This window comes from Meriones unguiculatus, chromosome 16 (assembly GCF_030254825.1).
Source record: "Meriones unguiculatus strain TT.TT164.6M chromosome 16, Bangor_MerUng_6.1, whole genome shotgun sequence".
Lineage (NCBI taxonomy): Eukaryota > Metazoa > Chordata > Mammalia > Rodentia > Muridae > Meriones > Meriones unguiculatus.
The window spans coordinates 5,457,695-5,474,875 of NC_083363.1; the positions used below are offsets into that span (position 1 = coordinate 5,457,695).

The window sequence follows — 17,181 nt, forward strand, 5'->3', positions numbered from 1 at the left end:
CTCACCGGGGCATCTAAATCCCCCCCTGCAAGAGACCAGGTCTTCGGAAAGTCCATCCTCTCTGGCACAGGAGAACCCGCCCTCCGTGCTTAGAGCAGGGCAACCAGTCCCTACTGGGAATGCGAGAACACGGAGCGTACCGGTCCTCACCAGCCTCCATCCATCAACCCCGACCTGGCTCTACACGCTCCTTCCTACCTGTGGAATCTCTCCTTTCTCAGATGTCCTTTCCCCGCTTGGCTCTTTCCTCGGGGTCCTTCGGACCTCGACACCCTGTCAGCGACCCGGGGTTAGGCTCCTTTCTGTGGTCACCGGCTGACTGCCAACTTGCCCCTCGACAACCGGCCAATCAGGAGTGCTCCAGAAGCTCTCTTCCGTGCTCGTGTCTTCCACCGGAAGTTAAACCTGTCCCACAGCCTGGGGCACCGGGCTCCCCAGCCTCAGCATCACCCTAACTGCCACAGGCAAACGTTTATGCCAGGAATAAGAACCGAGGCGCTTTAATTCCACCAGCAAGGAGCCCTCTGCACCATTTAAGACCCATTCTTCTTCAATGTGGAAATCTACACTGGCAGGCAGGACCTTCGCAAACTTGGTGACTGCTCCTTCCACAGTCATAGTATTTACTTATTCAAACAGCCAGCCAGATTAAAGTTTACATTTCCAGGTCTCATTTGCAACTGATGGTTATGCTACCAGAGTTGTTTATTTGTTTGTTTTGGGCAGCGATGTGTTTGTGTGTGTGTGTAGGGTTGCTGTCTAGGCTGGCCTCGAACTCAGATTTTCACATGTCTCTGCCTCCCTAAAGGCAGGCAACATCACTGCCCAGCTTAGAAATTTGTAACCCAGCTGCAACCAAAGTTTTTTTAAATGATATTTTATTTATTTTGTGTGCATGTGAGTGTTATGTGTGTGGGTGTAAGCAGGTGTGTTGGTGGAGGTCAGGGGACAGCTTTTGGGAGGAGGCTCTCTCCTTCCACCTTTATGAGGGTCCCAGGAATCAAACTTAGATCTTCAGCCACCTTGCTTGGTTTTTGATACCTCATATTGCCTGGGCTTGCCACGAATCTGTTATGACTTTGAACTCCCAATCCTTTTGCCTCCTCCCGCAGTGCCAGGGTCACAGGCATGAGTCACTGGGCCTGGCTTGATGCTATCAATTTGTAAGAAAGGACTGAAAAGGGATGAAAGCAAGGCAACCATCAGACTCCTAACACCACTGGGGGAGGTAGAGGCAGGCAGATCTCTGTGAGTTCGAGGCCAGCCTGGTCTACAGAGTCCAGGACAGCCAGGGCTATACAGAGAAACCCTATCTCAAAAAAACAAACCGAACCAACCAACCAAGCAAACAAACAAACAGACTCCTGGCATCATCCTTCAACATAGACCCCTGTTTCTATAGATAGAACAACAGAAAAGGGATGGAGACCCCTGAGGGTTTTGCAGAGCAGACATCACTGTTTTTAGTCCCCCCCCACTGCAAAAAAAAAAAAAAAAAAGAGGATTAAATGACATTTCCTGTCATGTTCACATCATGCTGTTTTGTAGCCACTCTCAGCAGAAAGGACAGAACTGCCTCCAGGCCTCTGCCTGTGAGTGTTCTCAAGCCTACCATAACTGGGACAGGAGAGACGGCGCTGTGGTTAAGAGGGCTCACAGTTCTTGGAGAGAACCCCAGCTCCGGCTCAGGTCTCAGAATTCCTGAAGGCAGCTCACAGCCGTTGTAACTCCGGCCACACACATATACGCATAGTTATAAATAAGATAACTCTGGCCACTCCAGGAAGCAAAGCAGGTAGGCCAACTACGGTTCTTCACCTCTCCCTCCTCTCTTCCAAACCTAAACCCCCATCCAGTCTTCAGTTCTAGCCAACCACCTGCTATGGCCTCTCCTCACTCTCTTCCTGCAGCCCCAGGAGACTAAGCAGATCCCGGTGGAACACCCTGCTTTCCTCCACCCTGTAGACCCCATCAGCACCCCCACCAGCCCATCCCCGTTCCTAAGTGTCAGCCACCACACTCTGCAAAGAACCAGAGAGGGCAGCAGAAACCAAGCAACGAACAGTAGCCTAACAAAAACAAGACCAGCTCTCAGCACCAGAATTTTAGTCTCCCCAAACCCAGATGTCAGCACGAAAACACAAGAACAGTCAGGCCAGTTCTCCACCAGAGCCCAGCAGCCCTACCTCGGCAGGACCCGAGTAGTGCTGACATCTGAAGCAGGAGAAAAGGACCTTAAAATAGCCTTTATGAACACGATAGAGATGCTTAATGAGGAAATGAATAAATTGCTTAAAGAAATCTATGGAAACACAAACAGTGGAAGGAAATGGATGAAACAGTTCAAGAGCTGAAAGTAAAAATAATAAAATCAATAAAGAAAAGCCAAAACTGAGGGAAATCTGGAAATGAGAAATTTAGAAATTCAAACGGGAACCTCAGGCAAGCCTCACCAACAGAATATACGAGATGGAAGAGAGACTTACAGGCATCTCGGACATGATAGAAGAAATGGATACATCAGTCAAGGAAAATGTTAAATCTTAGAAAAAGAAAATCCAGCCACAAAACATCCAGGAAAGCGGGGACACTATGAAACAACCAAATCCAAGAATATAACAGAGAAAGGAGAAGGAACCCGGGACAAAGGCACAGAAAATATTTTCAGCCAGTCACGGCAACACACACCTGTCATCCCAGCACTCAGGGAGGCTAAGGTGGGCAGGTCTTTGCGATTTCGAGGCCAGCCTGGTCTACAAAGAGAGTCCAGGACAGCCAAGGCTACACAGAGAAACCCTGTCTGGAAAAAAAAAAACAACAAAAAAAACAAAACAGAACAAAACAAACAAAAAAAAAGAAAGAAAGAAAAGAGAGAGAGAGATAGGAAAGGACACTACATTCTCATCAAAGAAAAAACCCACCAAGAAGATAACGCAATTCTCAACATCTATGCACCAAACACGAAGGCACGCAAGTTCATAAAAGAAACGTTATGACAGCGTAAATCACATATTGACCCTTGCACCCCGGCAGTGGGATACCTCAGTAACCCATTCTCGCCAATAGACAGGTCATCCAGACAAAACAAACAAACAAACAAACAAACAAACAAACAGAGAAGTGCCAGAGTTAAGTGACATTATAAACCAAATAGCTATAACACACACCTACAGAATATTCCTCCTCCCCAGCAACTCATGGTGCTTTCTCCAACACTGGCCTCATACTCGGACACAAGGCAAACCTCAGCAAATACAAAAAAATTGAAATAGCACCCTGCACCCTACCTGAGCACCCTGTGTTAAAGCTGGATATCAGAAACAACAGAACGTGTACAAACTCACGAAGACTGAGCAACCCGCTGCTGAATGAAAAATGGATCAAGATAGAAATTAAAGACTTCCTGGAAGTGAATGAAAATGAATACACAGCATACCCAAACTTGCGGAACACGATGAAGGTTGTTCTAGAAGGCGACTTCACAGCACTGAGCGCCTACATAAATAAACGGGAGAGCTCTCACATCAGTAACTTAACAGCACACCTGAAAGCTCCAGAATGAAAAGAAATCACACCCCAAAGGACTAGGTGGCAATAAAAAAAATCAAATTCAAGGCTGATATTAATAAAATATAAACAAACAAACAAAAAAAACAATACAGAGAATCAATGAAACAAAGAGTTGGCTCTTTGAGAGAATCAGTACAATTGACAAACTCTTATCCAAATTAACTAGAAGGTGGAGAGAAATATACAAATTAACAAAATTAGAAATGAGAAGGGGGACATAACGATTACCAAGGACATCTAGAGAATCATAAGGACATATTTTTAAAACCTGTACTCCACCAAATTGGAGAATCTAAAAGAAATGGATATTTTTCTTAATAGAAACCACTTACCAAAGTTAAATCAATATCAGATAAGCAAGTCAAGAGAACTATAACCCCCAGTGAGATACAGTGAAATAGAAACAGTCATTAAAAGTCTCCCTGCCCAAAACAAAAACAAAAAAACACACCAACCAGGGCTAGATGGTCTTAGCACAGAATTCTACCAGACTTTGAAAGAAGAGTTAATGCTCACATTTCCCAAGCTGCCCCACAAAATAGGAACAGAAGGAACACTGCCCAATTCGTTATGAGTTATACAGTTCATCTGGTGTCCGAACCACATAAAGACCCAACACATAAAGAGAATTACAGACCATTTCCCCCTATAACTATAGATGCAAAAATTCTCAATAAAACAGTTGCAAAGAGAATCCAAGAACACATCAAAAAAAAAGATCATCCAAGTAGGCTTCACCCCAGAGACACAGGGAAGGTTTTAGATAGATAAATCGGTAAATGTAATCATCCACCATGATCAAGTAGGCTTCACCCCAGAGACACAGGGATGGTTTAAAATAGATAAATTGGTAAATGTAATCCATCATATAAGCAAACTGTAAGAGAAAAAAAAAAAAAAAAAAGCAAAACCCTACACAATCATCTCATTAGATGCAGAAAAAGCCTATGACAAAAACCCAACACCCCTTTATGACAAAAGTCCTGAAGAGATTAGGGATACAAGGGACACACCTGAACAATAAAGGCAGTTGACAGCAAGCCTACAGCCAACATCAACTTAAATGGAGAAAAATTCAAACCCCACTAAAGTCAGTAACAAGACAAGATTTCCCACTCTCTCCATACCCATTCAATATAGTACTGGGAGTCTCAGAGCGGAAGGAGATGAAGGGGAAGTATATTAGAAAGGAAGAAGTCAAAGTACATTCATCCGTGGATGATATGATAGTGTACGTAAGTGACTCTATTCTACCAGGGTTCTACAGCTCTTATCTACAGTGTTTATCCTGCAGCTGATAAACACTTTCAGTAAGGCAGCTGGGTACAAAATTAACACACAAAAAATCAGTAGCCTTCCTATACCCAACAGATTGAGAAAGAAATCAGGGAAACAACACCTTTCACAATAGCCTCAAATAGCGTAAAATATCATGGACTAACCCTAACCAAGCAAGTGAAAGACCTGAATGAGAAAAACTTTATGAGCTTGAAGAAAGAAATTGAAGAGTATATCAGAGGCTAGAGAGTAAAAATGGCCATCCTACCCAAAGCAATCTACAGACTCAGTGCAACCCCCATCAAAACTTCAACACAGTTCTTCACAGAGCTTGAAAGGACAATTTCCAGCTTCGGTTGGAGACCCTCCCCTCCCCACAACACACACCCCTGGACTGACAATGGTGTCCTGCCTGCAATGGGGGCACAAAGCTTGTGGGGATAACCCCAATATCTCCATGAAATAGAACTCATACTCAGCACTCAATAACCCATAATAATACTCATGCTCAATAACTCTGTGAGATGGAACTCACACTCAGCACTGCTTGGTGACTAAGAACATGAGGCTAGATAGCCTAGGGACCTAGAGCAAAAGCTGGTCTGAAGAAAAAGTGGCAGTGAAAGGACGCCCAGTGGCATTCTGCTATACTTATAGGATGATACCGTGCTTGGCCATCAGAGAAGCTTCCTCCTGAAGCAGATGGAAACAAACACAGAGACCCCACAGCTATATATTTTTCAGAAAGTGAAGAGAGCTTGGAACACTCAGCCCCAAACTGGCTGTCTGCATCAGATCCACCCCCTTGGGGCTCAGGGAACCCTGCAGAAGAGCCAGAGGGATGGAGGATAGTAAAACAAGGGCTCTCTGAATCAGCATGGTCAAAGCTCACAGGGGCTCACAGAGACCGAGGCAGCAGGCACAGGGCCTGCCAGTGTCTGCAGCAGGTCTTTGCTTCCTCGTGAGTGTTTTTGTGGGATCTCTGAGTGTGTGAAAGAGGGGGTGTGTTTCTTGTGCCTTCTCTTGGGTGCTTTTCCTTCTGTTTTGTCCAATTCTAATGTCTTAGTTTTTGTTTTTATCTTACTCTATCTTATTTTATTATTTTCCCTTAGAAGCCTGTTTGTTTTATAAAGAGACGGAAAGGGAGTGGATCCAGATGGGAGGCGAAGTGGGGAGGAACCAGGGGGAATGGAGAGGGAAAACCACAATCAAGACATATGATGAGAAAAATACGCCTTTTTAATAAAAGGGAACATATGATGTAAGCAGTTTGCCTTTTTAGAAAGGCAAAATAAATAAATAAAATAACATAAATCTATATATTAAAAAAAAAAAAAGGTCCGACACAGTGTCCTATGATCAAGAGCAAACCTTGGCAGTTATTACGATGATGGTGTCTTTAGTTCATCTATCTGTGGAGTTCCGCTTATCTTGAGGCTGGCCGGGCTGGGCAGATCTCAGCTGGACGCACTAGAGTGTGCGAGGCGGGGTGGATTGTGAGCTGGCCAGGGAGCTCTGCTGATTTCGGTTGAGCTCATTCATCCATCTGAAGCTCAACCTGTCTATTGGCTGACGTAGCATGGCCTCGGCTGGGCTTGGCCCTGCTCCACATCCTCTTTATCGCAGTAGCAAGGCTAGCCTGGGCAGGCTCTCATGGCCCTGGGTGAGAGCAAGCCCAATTATACAAGCGCCTTTTTGATGTAATGCTTGTGTAACCTTCACAAAATTCCCGTGGACAGCAGCAAGTGTAAAGGTGAGCCTGGGTCTCCATAGGAGGAACTGAGGCCAGCCATTCATGCTTGCAGGCAGGCAACCAAGGTGCTAGCTGGTGGCCAGCCATGGACCTGGGCCACCCAGGACACTGCTAAGCTGATGAAGAGCATGTGGCCCTGCAGTTACACTGGAGTCTTTGGCAGCAGATCCTGGGGACTATCCCACCCTCCCCTCCCTCCCTGGAACAGCTTCTTTCTTTCTTTCTTTCTTTCTTTCTTTCTTTCTTTCTTTCTTCCTTCCTTCCTTCCTTCCTTCCTTCCTTTCTTCCTTCCTTTCTTTCTTTCTTTCTTTCTTTCCTTAGTTCCCAAGGGAGAACGACAAGGGAGCCACTGGAGCCGGGCGTGGACCCCATCTGTGAACGCCTGCCTAGGACACACGTGCGGGCAGCTTCAGTCTCTTGCACTGGGGAGCAATGAGCAGCTTGCATGTGCAGCTACAGTAGCAGGGGTAGGCTGTGTGACCCTCGCTGTCAGAGCCTGGGAAATTCTCTATGTGTGGGAATAGGGCTTGTCACTGAAAAACCAAAACAGAACAATCTTAAGGGAAGGAGGAAGAAGAGAAGGATGACGAAGGGGGAAGAGGAAAGGGGGCGGGAGACCCTCTAGCTCCCTAGCTTTTCATTTCCTCATTCCCTCATTTTTTAAAATTCATTTAAGAGATTAAGAAATGCCTTAAAAGTCTAAGATTTAAAAACTGTATGTTATTTATTTGTGTGTGTGTGAGAAGGGAGCATGTGTGCCAGGGGTGGTCAGAGGACAGTGGATCGGTTCTCACCTCTGCCGTGTGCGGTCCTGGGGATCTGATTCTGGCCAGGAGGCTTCGCAACAAACTAATCACTGGCCCAGACTAATCTTGACGTTTCTCTCAGGTCACTGATAGCATTGATGCTTTTCCCAAGAATCCCAAATTGGTTCTGAGCACCCACATCAGGTAGCTCAAGGTTGCCTGTAAATCCAGCTTTAAGGATCTGGTGTCCTCCTCTGGGCTCTGTGGGCACCTGTGCGCAAGCACACACACGCGCACACACACACACACACACACACACACACACGCACATACACACAGCTGCCAGGCTCTAATCCCAGCGCTCGGGAAGCAGAGGCAGGTGCATCTCTGTGTGGCCAGCCTGGTCTACAGTGTGAGTTCAGGATTGCCAAGGCCACACAGAGAAACCCTGTCCCCCAAAAACAAAAACAAAACAAAACCTGCTGGCAGAGTGCTGCTCGGAGGGAAAAGTATTAGTGACGGGAGCGGAGGCATATTTACACACAGCCGAGGGTGCCATTATGGTGAACTCCGTGTACCAGCAGAATGTTGAGGGAGAGAAGCCAGGTGCTGGAGCATATGTGCAGCGTGAAGCTATTTACGAAGTCTCAAAACACAAGAGACATGTTGTTTCTGCGTACACACATATGCAGTAGTCTGCCTTGAGTGTGGAGACTAGCTTCCTGCGCAGAAGGGGGCGGAGCAAGATGGGGGGGCGGAGCCTGCTGCCTGAGCCGCATCTCAGTCTCTTCTTCATGTGCCGTGCGCCTACTTACTGCCTGGGGCAGCCAGCCATCCGCGGTGGGACGGATGTGCTGTGGAAGGCCTGGGAGTCAAACTCGGCTTTTACATTTTAAGATTCTTAGGGAAACTGAGAGGACACTCTGGGGTGTGTGAGAATGTCACAAAGTTCCAGTTTCGGTGTCTGGGATAAGTACTTCTTCCCTGGATCACAGCCTTGCCATTTTACCTACAAATGGGCTAAACGGCTTTCAGGCTGCGGGGCAGTCCGGCAGGGGCTGTGGGTAGGGTAGGGCTAAGACATTTATAATCTGGCCCTTTAAAAGATCTAATTACTGGCTGGAGAGATGGCTCAGAGGTTAAGGGCACTGGCTGCTCTTCCGGAGGTCCTGAGTTCAATTCCCAGCAAGTACATGGTGGCTCACAATCATCTATAATGAGATCTGGTGTGGTCTTCTGGTGTTCAGACGTACACATAGGCAGAACATACACTGTATATATAGTAAATAAATAAACCTAAAAAAAAAAAAAGGGAAAAGACCTAATTACTGCCGGGCTGTGGTGGTGCGTGCCTTTAATCGCAGCATTCAGGGGGCAGAGGCAGGTAGAATTCAAGGCCGGCCTGGTCTACAGAGCAAGTTCCAAGACAGCCAGGGCTACACAGAGAGACCCTGTCTCAGCTCCCCCCCCAATATGAATTACTTCTTTGCGTATCAGTGTTCTCAGGAATGGGTTCTCTCCTCCACCACCTGAGGGATTGGAACTCCAGCCACCAAGAATGGCAGCAGGAAGTACCAAAGCCAAATCTGTTTAAAAGAACTAATGTAGGCACATGTGAGCACAGTGGTTGGAGGACAGCCATCCCTGCGACCACTCTCCACCTGCTTTTCTTCGGTGACAGGCTCTCTCAATGACCCGGAACTCATCAGCTGGGTTAGACAGACTGGGCCTGCAAGCCTCAGGGATTTTCTTGTCTCTTCCTCTGGAATGCTGGGAGAACAAGTACGCCCGCCCAACCGGTTTACATGGGTTCCGGGCATCAAACGGAGGCTCTCGAGCTTTCTAGGTACGTGCTCTCCCTGCGCCTTTTCTGGCCCTTCAGAGAAAACATTTCCAACCCTGCCTAGTGCCCTAAGAGGGCGTGGGATCCCCTGGAACCACAGAAAACTGGAGATGCCCCATAGCTGCTGGGAACTGAACCGGTGTGGAGGTGGGTTTCATCTCCAATCTCTTCTGGCCTCCTCAGGCACCAGGCGTGGAAGTGGTTCACGGACATACAGACATACTTGTAGGAAAAGCATGAATACTCATAAAATGAAAAAAAAATTAGTGTGTGTGCGTGCATGCATGTATGCGTGTGTGTGTGTGTGTGTGTGTACGCATGCACAGGACAACTTTCAGGAGTTGCTTTTCTTCTTCTGCCACATGGGTTCTGGGGGCTTCATTTGGCTTGGCAGCAAGTGTCTTTATTATTTATTTCCTCCTTTAGGGTCTTGGGTAGCCCAGGCTGGCCTTGAGCCTCTGTGTAGCCAAATATGACCCTGAGCTCCTGATTCTCCTTCCTCCGCCTCTCAAATGCTGGGTGTGCAGGTGTGCACCGCCGTGCCTGCTTAGCCCCTTCCATGTCTTAACGGTTACCAAGCAACAATGTTGTTGTGCACACAGTCTCTCATTCCTTTCTTCCAACTAATTTCCTTCCTTCCTTCCTTCCTTCCTTCCTTCCTTCCTTTCTTTCTTTTTTGGTTTTTGGTTTCTCAAGTCAGGGTTTCTCTGGCCATCTTGGAACTCATTCTGTAGACCAGGATGTCCTTGAACTCACAGAAATACACCTGCCTCTGGAATGCTGGGATTAAAGGCATGCGCCCCTATACCCAGCTCTACATCCTATTGCTCATCGGAGACTTTAAAAGCCTCCAACTACTCTTATTTTTTTTTAAAGATTTGTTTATTATGTATACAATATTCTGTCTGCATGTACACCTGCAGGCCAGAAGGCACCATATTTCCTTATGGATGGTTGTGAGCCACCATGTGGTTGCTGGGACTTGAACTCAGGACCTCTGGAAGAGCAGCCAGTGCTCTTAACCTCTGAGCCATCTCTCCAGCCTCCCCTTGACTACTCTTCTTAAAATAAATTCCCCGAAATGAATTGCCAAGTCCTCCTTCCCCTCCCACCCCACGCTCTAGCTCTCACTCACCCTTTGTACTCCAAGACTCTAGCTTCACTGTTCCCCCTCCTTCTCTGATCTGCTCCCTCTCCCTCGGCTTTTCCTACAAGAGGTTGACAGTTTAGAGGGCTCTCCTGACTCCCAAACAGCAGTCCAACCTAAGCCTCTCTCCCAGAAACCAGGGCTCCCGTTCACAGCCGCGCAGAGCACTGAGCTTCCTGTCAACTCTCTAGTCTCACTGTCTTCTCGCTGTGCCGCTCTTCCCTTGAGGTTAAAGTTCACCTCTGATCTCTCTCTGGAAGTCCAAAGGCCTTTCCTGTCTGCTGATATCCTCCAGTAGGCTCTCCTGTCTGAAATTAAGTGCAGGCAGGCCTCGATGGGGAAGGACAGGTGCTGCCACCTCTGACGTCCCTGCTTCTCAGGGCCCACACGGTGGAGGGAGATAACTGACTCTCTCAGGCTGTCCTCTGACCTCCACACTCGCACTTCGCTTGTGCCATCCGCTTGTGCTTTAGCGTGTGCATGTACCAATAAATATACTTTTAAAAAGTGAGACATGTCTTAGTTAGGGTTTCTGTTGCTGTGAAGAGACGCCCTGACCATGGCAGCTCTTGGAAAGGAGCACATTTAATTGGGGCTGGCTTACAGCTTCAGAGGTCTAGTCCATTGTCATCATGGCGGGAAGCTTGGGGCTGGCTTACAGCTTCAGAGGTCTACTCCATTGTCATCATGGCAGGAAGCGCTGTGGTGCGCAGGCAGACGTGGTCCCGGAGCAAGGCAGAATGACTGTCCGCCGTAGGGTACCACTGCGGTGCTGGGAAGCTGCTTTACTGTGCCTCACAGCAGAAATCACTGTCTAGGCATGGCGACGCACAGCTTTTATGCCAGCACTTGTGAAGCAGTGACAGGTGACTCTGTGAGTCTGAGGCCAGCCTGGGCTGTCATCTCCAAACAAACAAACAAACAAACAAACAAACAAGAGGTACAATTGGTTTAGGTCAGGGTAGCTATGGTGGGAGAAAGGGTTTAATATTCTTGGCTCCTCTATCACTTATTATTTAAAATATTACCACCGGTTGGTGAGGCTTTTCTTTTGGAAGGAATCTAGCGTGGAAAACTGGATTGAGGGCGGAGAACAAAGAGCAGGGAAGAAGAGGGCATTTTTGAGTTGAGCGATGTTGAGCACACCCCGTGGGATTCAGTGCTATTTAACATTTCATAAATGATTTTTAAGAAGGGAGTCTTTGAGACACTTCAAGGTACACAGATCATCCTTTCGTTTTCAGGTAGCAAAATGTCAAGCCCACAGGGAACACCTAAGCCAGGAACTGTAGTGGTCCTGATAGCCTGTCACCCTAGCACTTAGGGGGTGGGGCGGTAGGATCAGGGGTTCAAGGGCTGCCTAGGATACACGACATCCTGCCTCAGGGCGCGTGGTGGCTAATGTCAAATGATGAGATTCAAGACCCCCTGGGAGACAGGCTTCTGTCTGGGATTAATTAAGGTGGGAAGAGCCAGTCTAATGACGGCTGAAGCCATTCCCTGGGGTTGGGATCCTGCATTGTACAAAGAAAGGACATGAGCTGAGAAACAAGTCTTCATCCCCTTCTGCTTCCTGTGGTTGCCACATGACCAGCTGCCCCAAGCTCCTACTCCTTGTGACTGACCTCTCTGTGAGGACCACGACCTGGAGCTGCGAGCCATAAACCGGGCCCTCTCTCCCTTAAGTTGCTTTTGTCAAGTGTGTCATTACAGCAACAGGAAAAGCAGCGAAGGCAGGGAGCATGCTCCAGAACACTTCCGAAACTGTGTAAGCAAGCAAGCCGCAAAGCGGAAGTTGTCTTGCTACCCAGCCCCCCCCCCCCATAAGGCAGCTTATGTGGGAGAGAAGATGATGTAGATGCCACTGAATGCACTGAAATCCCAGCTGGCACCAAGGAAAGGGACCTGGAAGTCAAAGAAAAGTATCCTTCGAGAAATCAAGGGGGCTGGAGCGATGGCTCAGTCATTAAGGTGCCTACCATGTAAGCATGAAGACCTGAGTTAGGATCTTGCCGTCTGTCTCTAACTCCAGTGCTGGGGGGATAGAGGCAGGTGGATGTCTGGAGTTCACTGGCCAGCCTGTCTTGGCAATCTGTGAGCTCTAGGTTCAGGGAGAGACCGTGTCTCAAAATACGGTGTGACAGTGATGGGCACCTCAGCCTTTGGCCTCCGTGTGTTCATGCACCCACATGCACGTTCATTCAAACACGTGCACAGACATGCATATACCACACTTGCCGGACTTTAGCCCCTGCTTTGCAGCCCTTGCCCGTGCTGGCCTTGAGCTTGCAGCTCTTCTCTTTTCTCAGCCCCCCAAGTGCCGGGATTACAGCCATGTACCGACATTCGCCGTGTGACACCAGCTCCTCTGAAGTCGAAAAGGCCAGCTGAACTTCAGACCACTTCGAATAAAGACAGAGGAAGCTGGGGGGATGGCTCGGTGGGGAAACACTTGCTCCTTTTACAGAGGACCCAGGTTCAATCCCAGCACCCACATGGTGGCTCTCAGCTGTCTATCACCCCGGTTCCAGGGGATCTGATGCCCTCTCCTGACCTCTGTGGAAATTAGACATTCACATGGTGACAGACATTCATACAAATAAAACACTCATATATCTAAAACAAAAACAAATAAAAGTGAGCCAGTCGTGGTGGTGCAAGCCTTTAATCCCAGCACTCAGGGGAGGCAGAGGCAGGAGAATCGCTGTGACTTCAAGGCCAGCCTGGTTTACAAAGCTAGTCCAGGACAGCCAAGGCTACACAGAGAAACCCTGTCTTGAAAAACCAACCAACCGACCAAACAAACAAACAAAGCTTAAAAAGTAAACATTGAAATGAAAGAATGAAGACAATATCATCAGCTGCAACAGGCGTCAGGGGTTTTGTTTGTTTGTTTTCTTTTGTACAGCATTGTCCTCAGAGCCAAATAGCTGCCTCCTTCAGGACCTCAGCCACCTGCTTGCAAAAGATTGTCATAGACAGGCTTGTTGGTGGCTCACATTCCCTTATAGAAGGGAGGAGGGAGTGGTGAAGGCCATGGGACCCTCACCTGAGGGTCCACTACTCCTCCCTGTCACTTGTATAAAGTTTCGTCCTAACTAAACATGGCTTTCGGGTCGTGGAGAGGGCTAGGGTACACGGGCCAGGGAAGGGGCTCTGTCTGTGTGCATGGCGATGGGAAACAAGCATCCATGCTCCGTGCGGACTTTCCAGCGTGGATGGTTCAGGGTCAGCCGCACTTCTAACTCTAACCCCTCCCATGCTCTGTAGGTAAGCCTAACAAGCTCATTAGTTTCCCAGGGTGAAAGCTGGTGCGAGCAAACGTTTGTTTGTTACTGGGACCTCGGAAGGAGAGGGGTCGAGTGTTAGTGCCCCCGTCCCGAGAAAGTTCTCTCCACATTTTCTTTAGGCGTTGGTGTGAAGTGCTAAGAAAAAAAGCAGAGAAAGGCAGGTAAGATGACTGAAAGGGTAGAGAGACTTTGGTTTGACTGGTTAAAATGCCCATCAAAAAGATAAGATACCAGTTTAGAAAAGAAGATGGTTCAGTAGATATGGTTCTTTTCATATAACCCTAAATCATTCTCTGTGTGTGTGTGTGCATGAGTGCATGTGTGTTTACCACATGCATGTTATGTCCACGGAAGCCAAAAGCGGGTATCTTAAGATCCCTCGGGCCTGGAACTCCAGGCCATTGTGGGTCACCTGTTGTGGGTCCTTGGGAGCTGAACTCAGGTCCTCTGCAAGAGCAGTACACGCTTTTAGCCCCTGGGCCATCTTTTGAGGCCCACAGTCCTCTTATTTTAAAATCAGCAAGCAAAAGAAGCTTGAAAACCAGGAGTAATGTCTATGTGGGAAGCCATCACCGGAGGATACATAAAAGGTCTTTCTCTAGGTGGGGAAAGGAGGCTTAGGATGTCTCCAATATGTTAGGCCAGCAAGATGGCTCAGTGGGTAAAGGTGCTTGCTGCCAAGCCTGAGGCCTTGAGTTTGATCGTCTGGACTGAATTCTGCAAGGTGCCCTCTGACTTCAATGCGTCTCACACACAGACACACACACACACACGTAGAAGGATGGATTGGGGGAACTATCTGCACACATCCACAGTCTCTTGTCTAAACGAAAACTTCTTTGGGAGTAGGAAGTACCCTCCATCTTTCTTCCCCCAAGTCGTCCTAGGACACAAACACTCAAAAACAGAAGTCACTAACATGACCCCCAAAGGAGACAACATGCTAAAACTGGACCTCATTTTGAGTCAAAATTAGATCGAAAAATGAATCCAACGGTGGAAGATTTATGATCGGTTAATAAGGGAGTTAAGGCAAAGGGGGTACACCCTTCATCTTCCTGTTGTTGCCATGGAGATGTCCCCGTCGTCCTCAGAGGAGATGGTACTTGCAAGTCTGAACTGGGAGGATAAAATAGTATTTCCTAAGCACGATTTCTCAGTATCTGGATCCTCATGAACAGAAAGGATAAGACCCGAAGGAGGGATTCCATCACGGAGGGGTTGCCAGAAGAAACGGGGGTTCTGATAAACCAACTACTACTCGGACAACAGTTACCCACACTCTGGGGCTGCGGCCGGACCTGTCTTCTAAGAAACTGGGATCATAGGAAGCGAGGCAGGGGTAAAACCCTGGGTACCAAGGAGGTGGGAGTCAAAAATGGTCTGCAGTTAACACAGGGAGCCTTACTTGCAGGTTAAATATTTCTGTATGTTAATGTTATGGTTTCTCTTTATCCCTCCTTCGCCCTGCAAGTGAGACCCAGAACCTCAGCCCATCAAAGGCATGGTCTCATCTCCTTCTTCCCAGGAGCTCTCTTTCTTTTCTTTTCTTTCTTTCTTTTTTTAACCTGGTTCTCTGCCTCCACTGAGTAGGAACTTTCAGCCCCGCCTTCCTGCCCATCTAAGCTCCGCCTCCCCGGCCCACCTGTGTGCCCAGCCCCTGACGTTGCCCCGGGGCTTCAGCGGCCCCCAGGATCCCGGGTCCTCATTGGTCCGTCCGTCCACCGGCTTGCGCAGCCCACCAATGGCAACGGCGCTGGGCGGCGGGGGGGAGTGCCCACATCCAAGATGGCGCCCCCAGGAGCTGGGAGCGGGTGACCGGCGGCGGGGAAGCGGCCTGGGCTGGCCCTCAGATTGCGGGGTCCCGGGGGCCTGTCGCGGGGCGCCCCCGTGACCCACCGACCAGGCCTTCCCCCGGGCCGGAGCGATGGCCGCCGAGAACAGCAAACAGTTCTGGAAGAGGAGCGCCAAGCTGCCGGGGAGGTGAGCCCAGGACGCTGAGGGGAGTGGGGGATTGGACCCGAAGCCTTCCAGATCCTCATCCCGGAATCCGGCGGGCCTGGAGCGGGCCGGGGGCGCCCCGGAGGCCGGGGGGGCCGGTGTCGGGGTGGCCCAGCCTGGGGCAGCTGTCAATCAGAGGAGCCTGGCCAGCTTGGGTGTGGGGTGCAGCTTGGGTCTGGGGGCGGGGAGCCTCAGCCGGGAGGTGTCCGGGGACCCGGTGTGAGGGGCAGTGGAGTTGGGCGACTTGCCGCTGCCAGCCTGGCCTTGGAGGACCACCTGCAGACCGCTTTCCACTTTCTGCGGAACTCCTTAGGGGTCCCTAACAACACGGGCATCTGATTGCACGAGGGTGGCTCTTGGCCTTGGGCTCCAGCCCGGCAGGTTGCCGGTTTCCTTTTGGACTCCCCGGGGGTTCTGGTGGGAGAGCCTGGGGCAGGGCTGTGAGCAGGGAAAGTGAGGGGAATTCTCAAGCCTGACCCTTACTTTGTCTTGAGTTGGCCCTTTCTCGTTAGAAATTATTACAGGCTGACCACAGCATTTGCTAATTGTGCAAGCCAATGTAACCTCTTCTCCCCGAGAAGTAATGTTCTTTTTGTGTAGATGCATTAAATTCGTTTATTCCTCGGTTTTGTTGGCGAGCAGGCCTCCCAGGCAACTTATTCTCTTAGTTTTTCTTTCTCCTGTGTTGACACACTGAACAATTGTCTGTCAGTTTGCGTTTGGTTTACTGGTTCAGTTTGTTTTGAGGCGTCCTGAAGAGTGAAAGGAGTATGTGTTCATTACTGAATTTAAGATTTCTGCCAGCCACAGGCTGCTTTGTGTTAGAAGTTGTGTCTCTCCTTATTGATTTGCTTGTAAATTTTTTTGTCCATATATAATCCTTTGACCCATGACCTCTCTCTCTTAGTGGCCTTCTTCTTTCCCTTCCTGCCTTCCTTCCTCCCTCTTTCCCTCTCTCTCCCTCTCTTCTTCTCAAGGCAAATACTCTACCACTAAGCTACAGCCCCCACCCCACCCTTTCTTCAAGCAAAGAGAAATGAGAGGCAGTATTGGCTGTGTACCTTACCTAAGATGCTTTTAGACACGTGGGGAGAATTTAGGAACCAGATTTTAGCGATGCATATTAATGCACTACCAGGGGAGGCGAAGGTAGCTCTGGACTAAACTGCTGTGGGGTTATGGTGCTCACACATCGTACAGCTCTGTGGTTTTAGATAAGCTTCATTTCCTGCCACGGATTTCTTTTCCTTCCTGCTTGAGTGAGCTCTCCAGCTGTGTCAACTGCTCCTCTCTGGGAGTTCGCTATGGAGCGATCATTACATTTTGATATCCTGAGATAATAATCAGTGGGAGAATGTTCCCATCAGGAAGCAGTGATGAGGACAGTGGGAGACAGATGCTCTTTGTGCCTCTGGTCTGCCAGAGGTGGCGCGTTAATGCTCTTTTGTCTTTGTTATTTCTTCTACTGGACTATAGGAAGTCAACTTTTTAAAAATGCTACTTCAGATAATTATATGTGTCTGTCATTTATCGTGTGTTTATATGTACGCATG

At 48.6% G+C, this 17,181-nt stretch overlaps 1 protein-coding gene across 2 annotated transcripts in view; it reads left to right on the plus strand.

Moving 5' to 3' along the window:
- The first annotated feature begins 15,397 nt into the window (after positions 1-15,397).
- Positions 15,398-17,181, plus strand: part of Tbc1d22b (TBC1 domain family member 22B) — a 53,016-nt gene continuing 51,232 nt past the window's right edge. For both annotated transcript variants that reach the window (XM_021633461.2, XM_021633463.2), the window contains exon 1: positions 15,398-15,610. In XM_021633461.2, the coding sequence (XP_021489136.1) occupies positions 15,555-15,610 (56 nt within the window). In that variant the 5' untranslated portion in view covers positions 15,398-15,554. The remainder of the gene's footprint in view (positions 15,611-17,181) is intronic.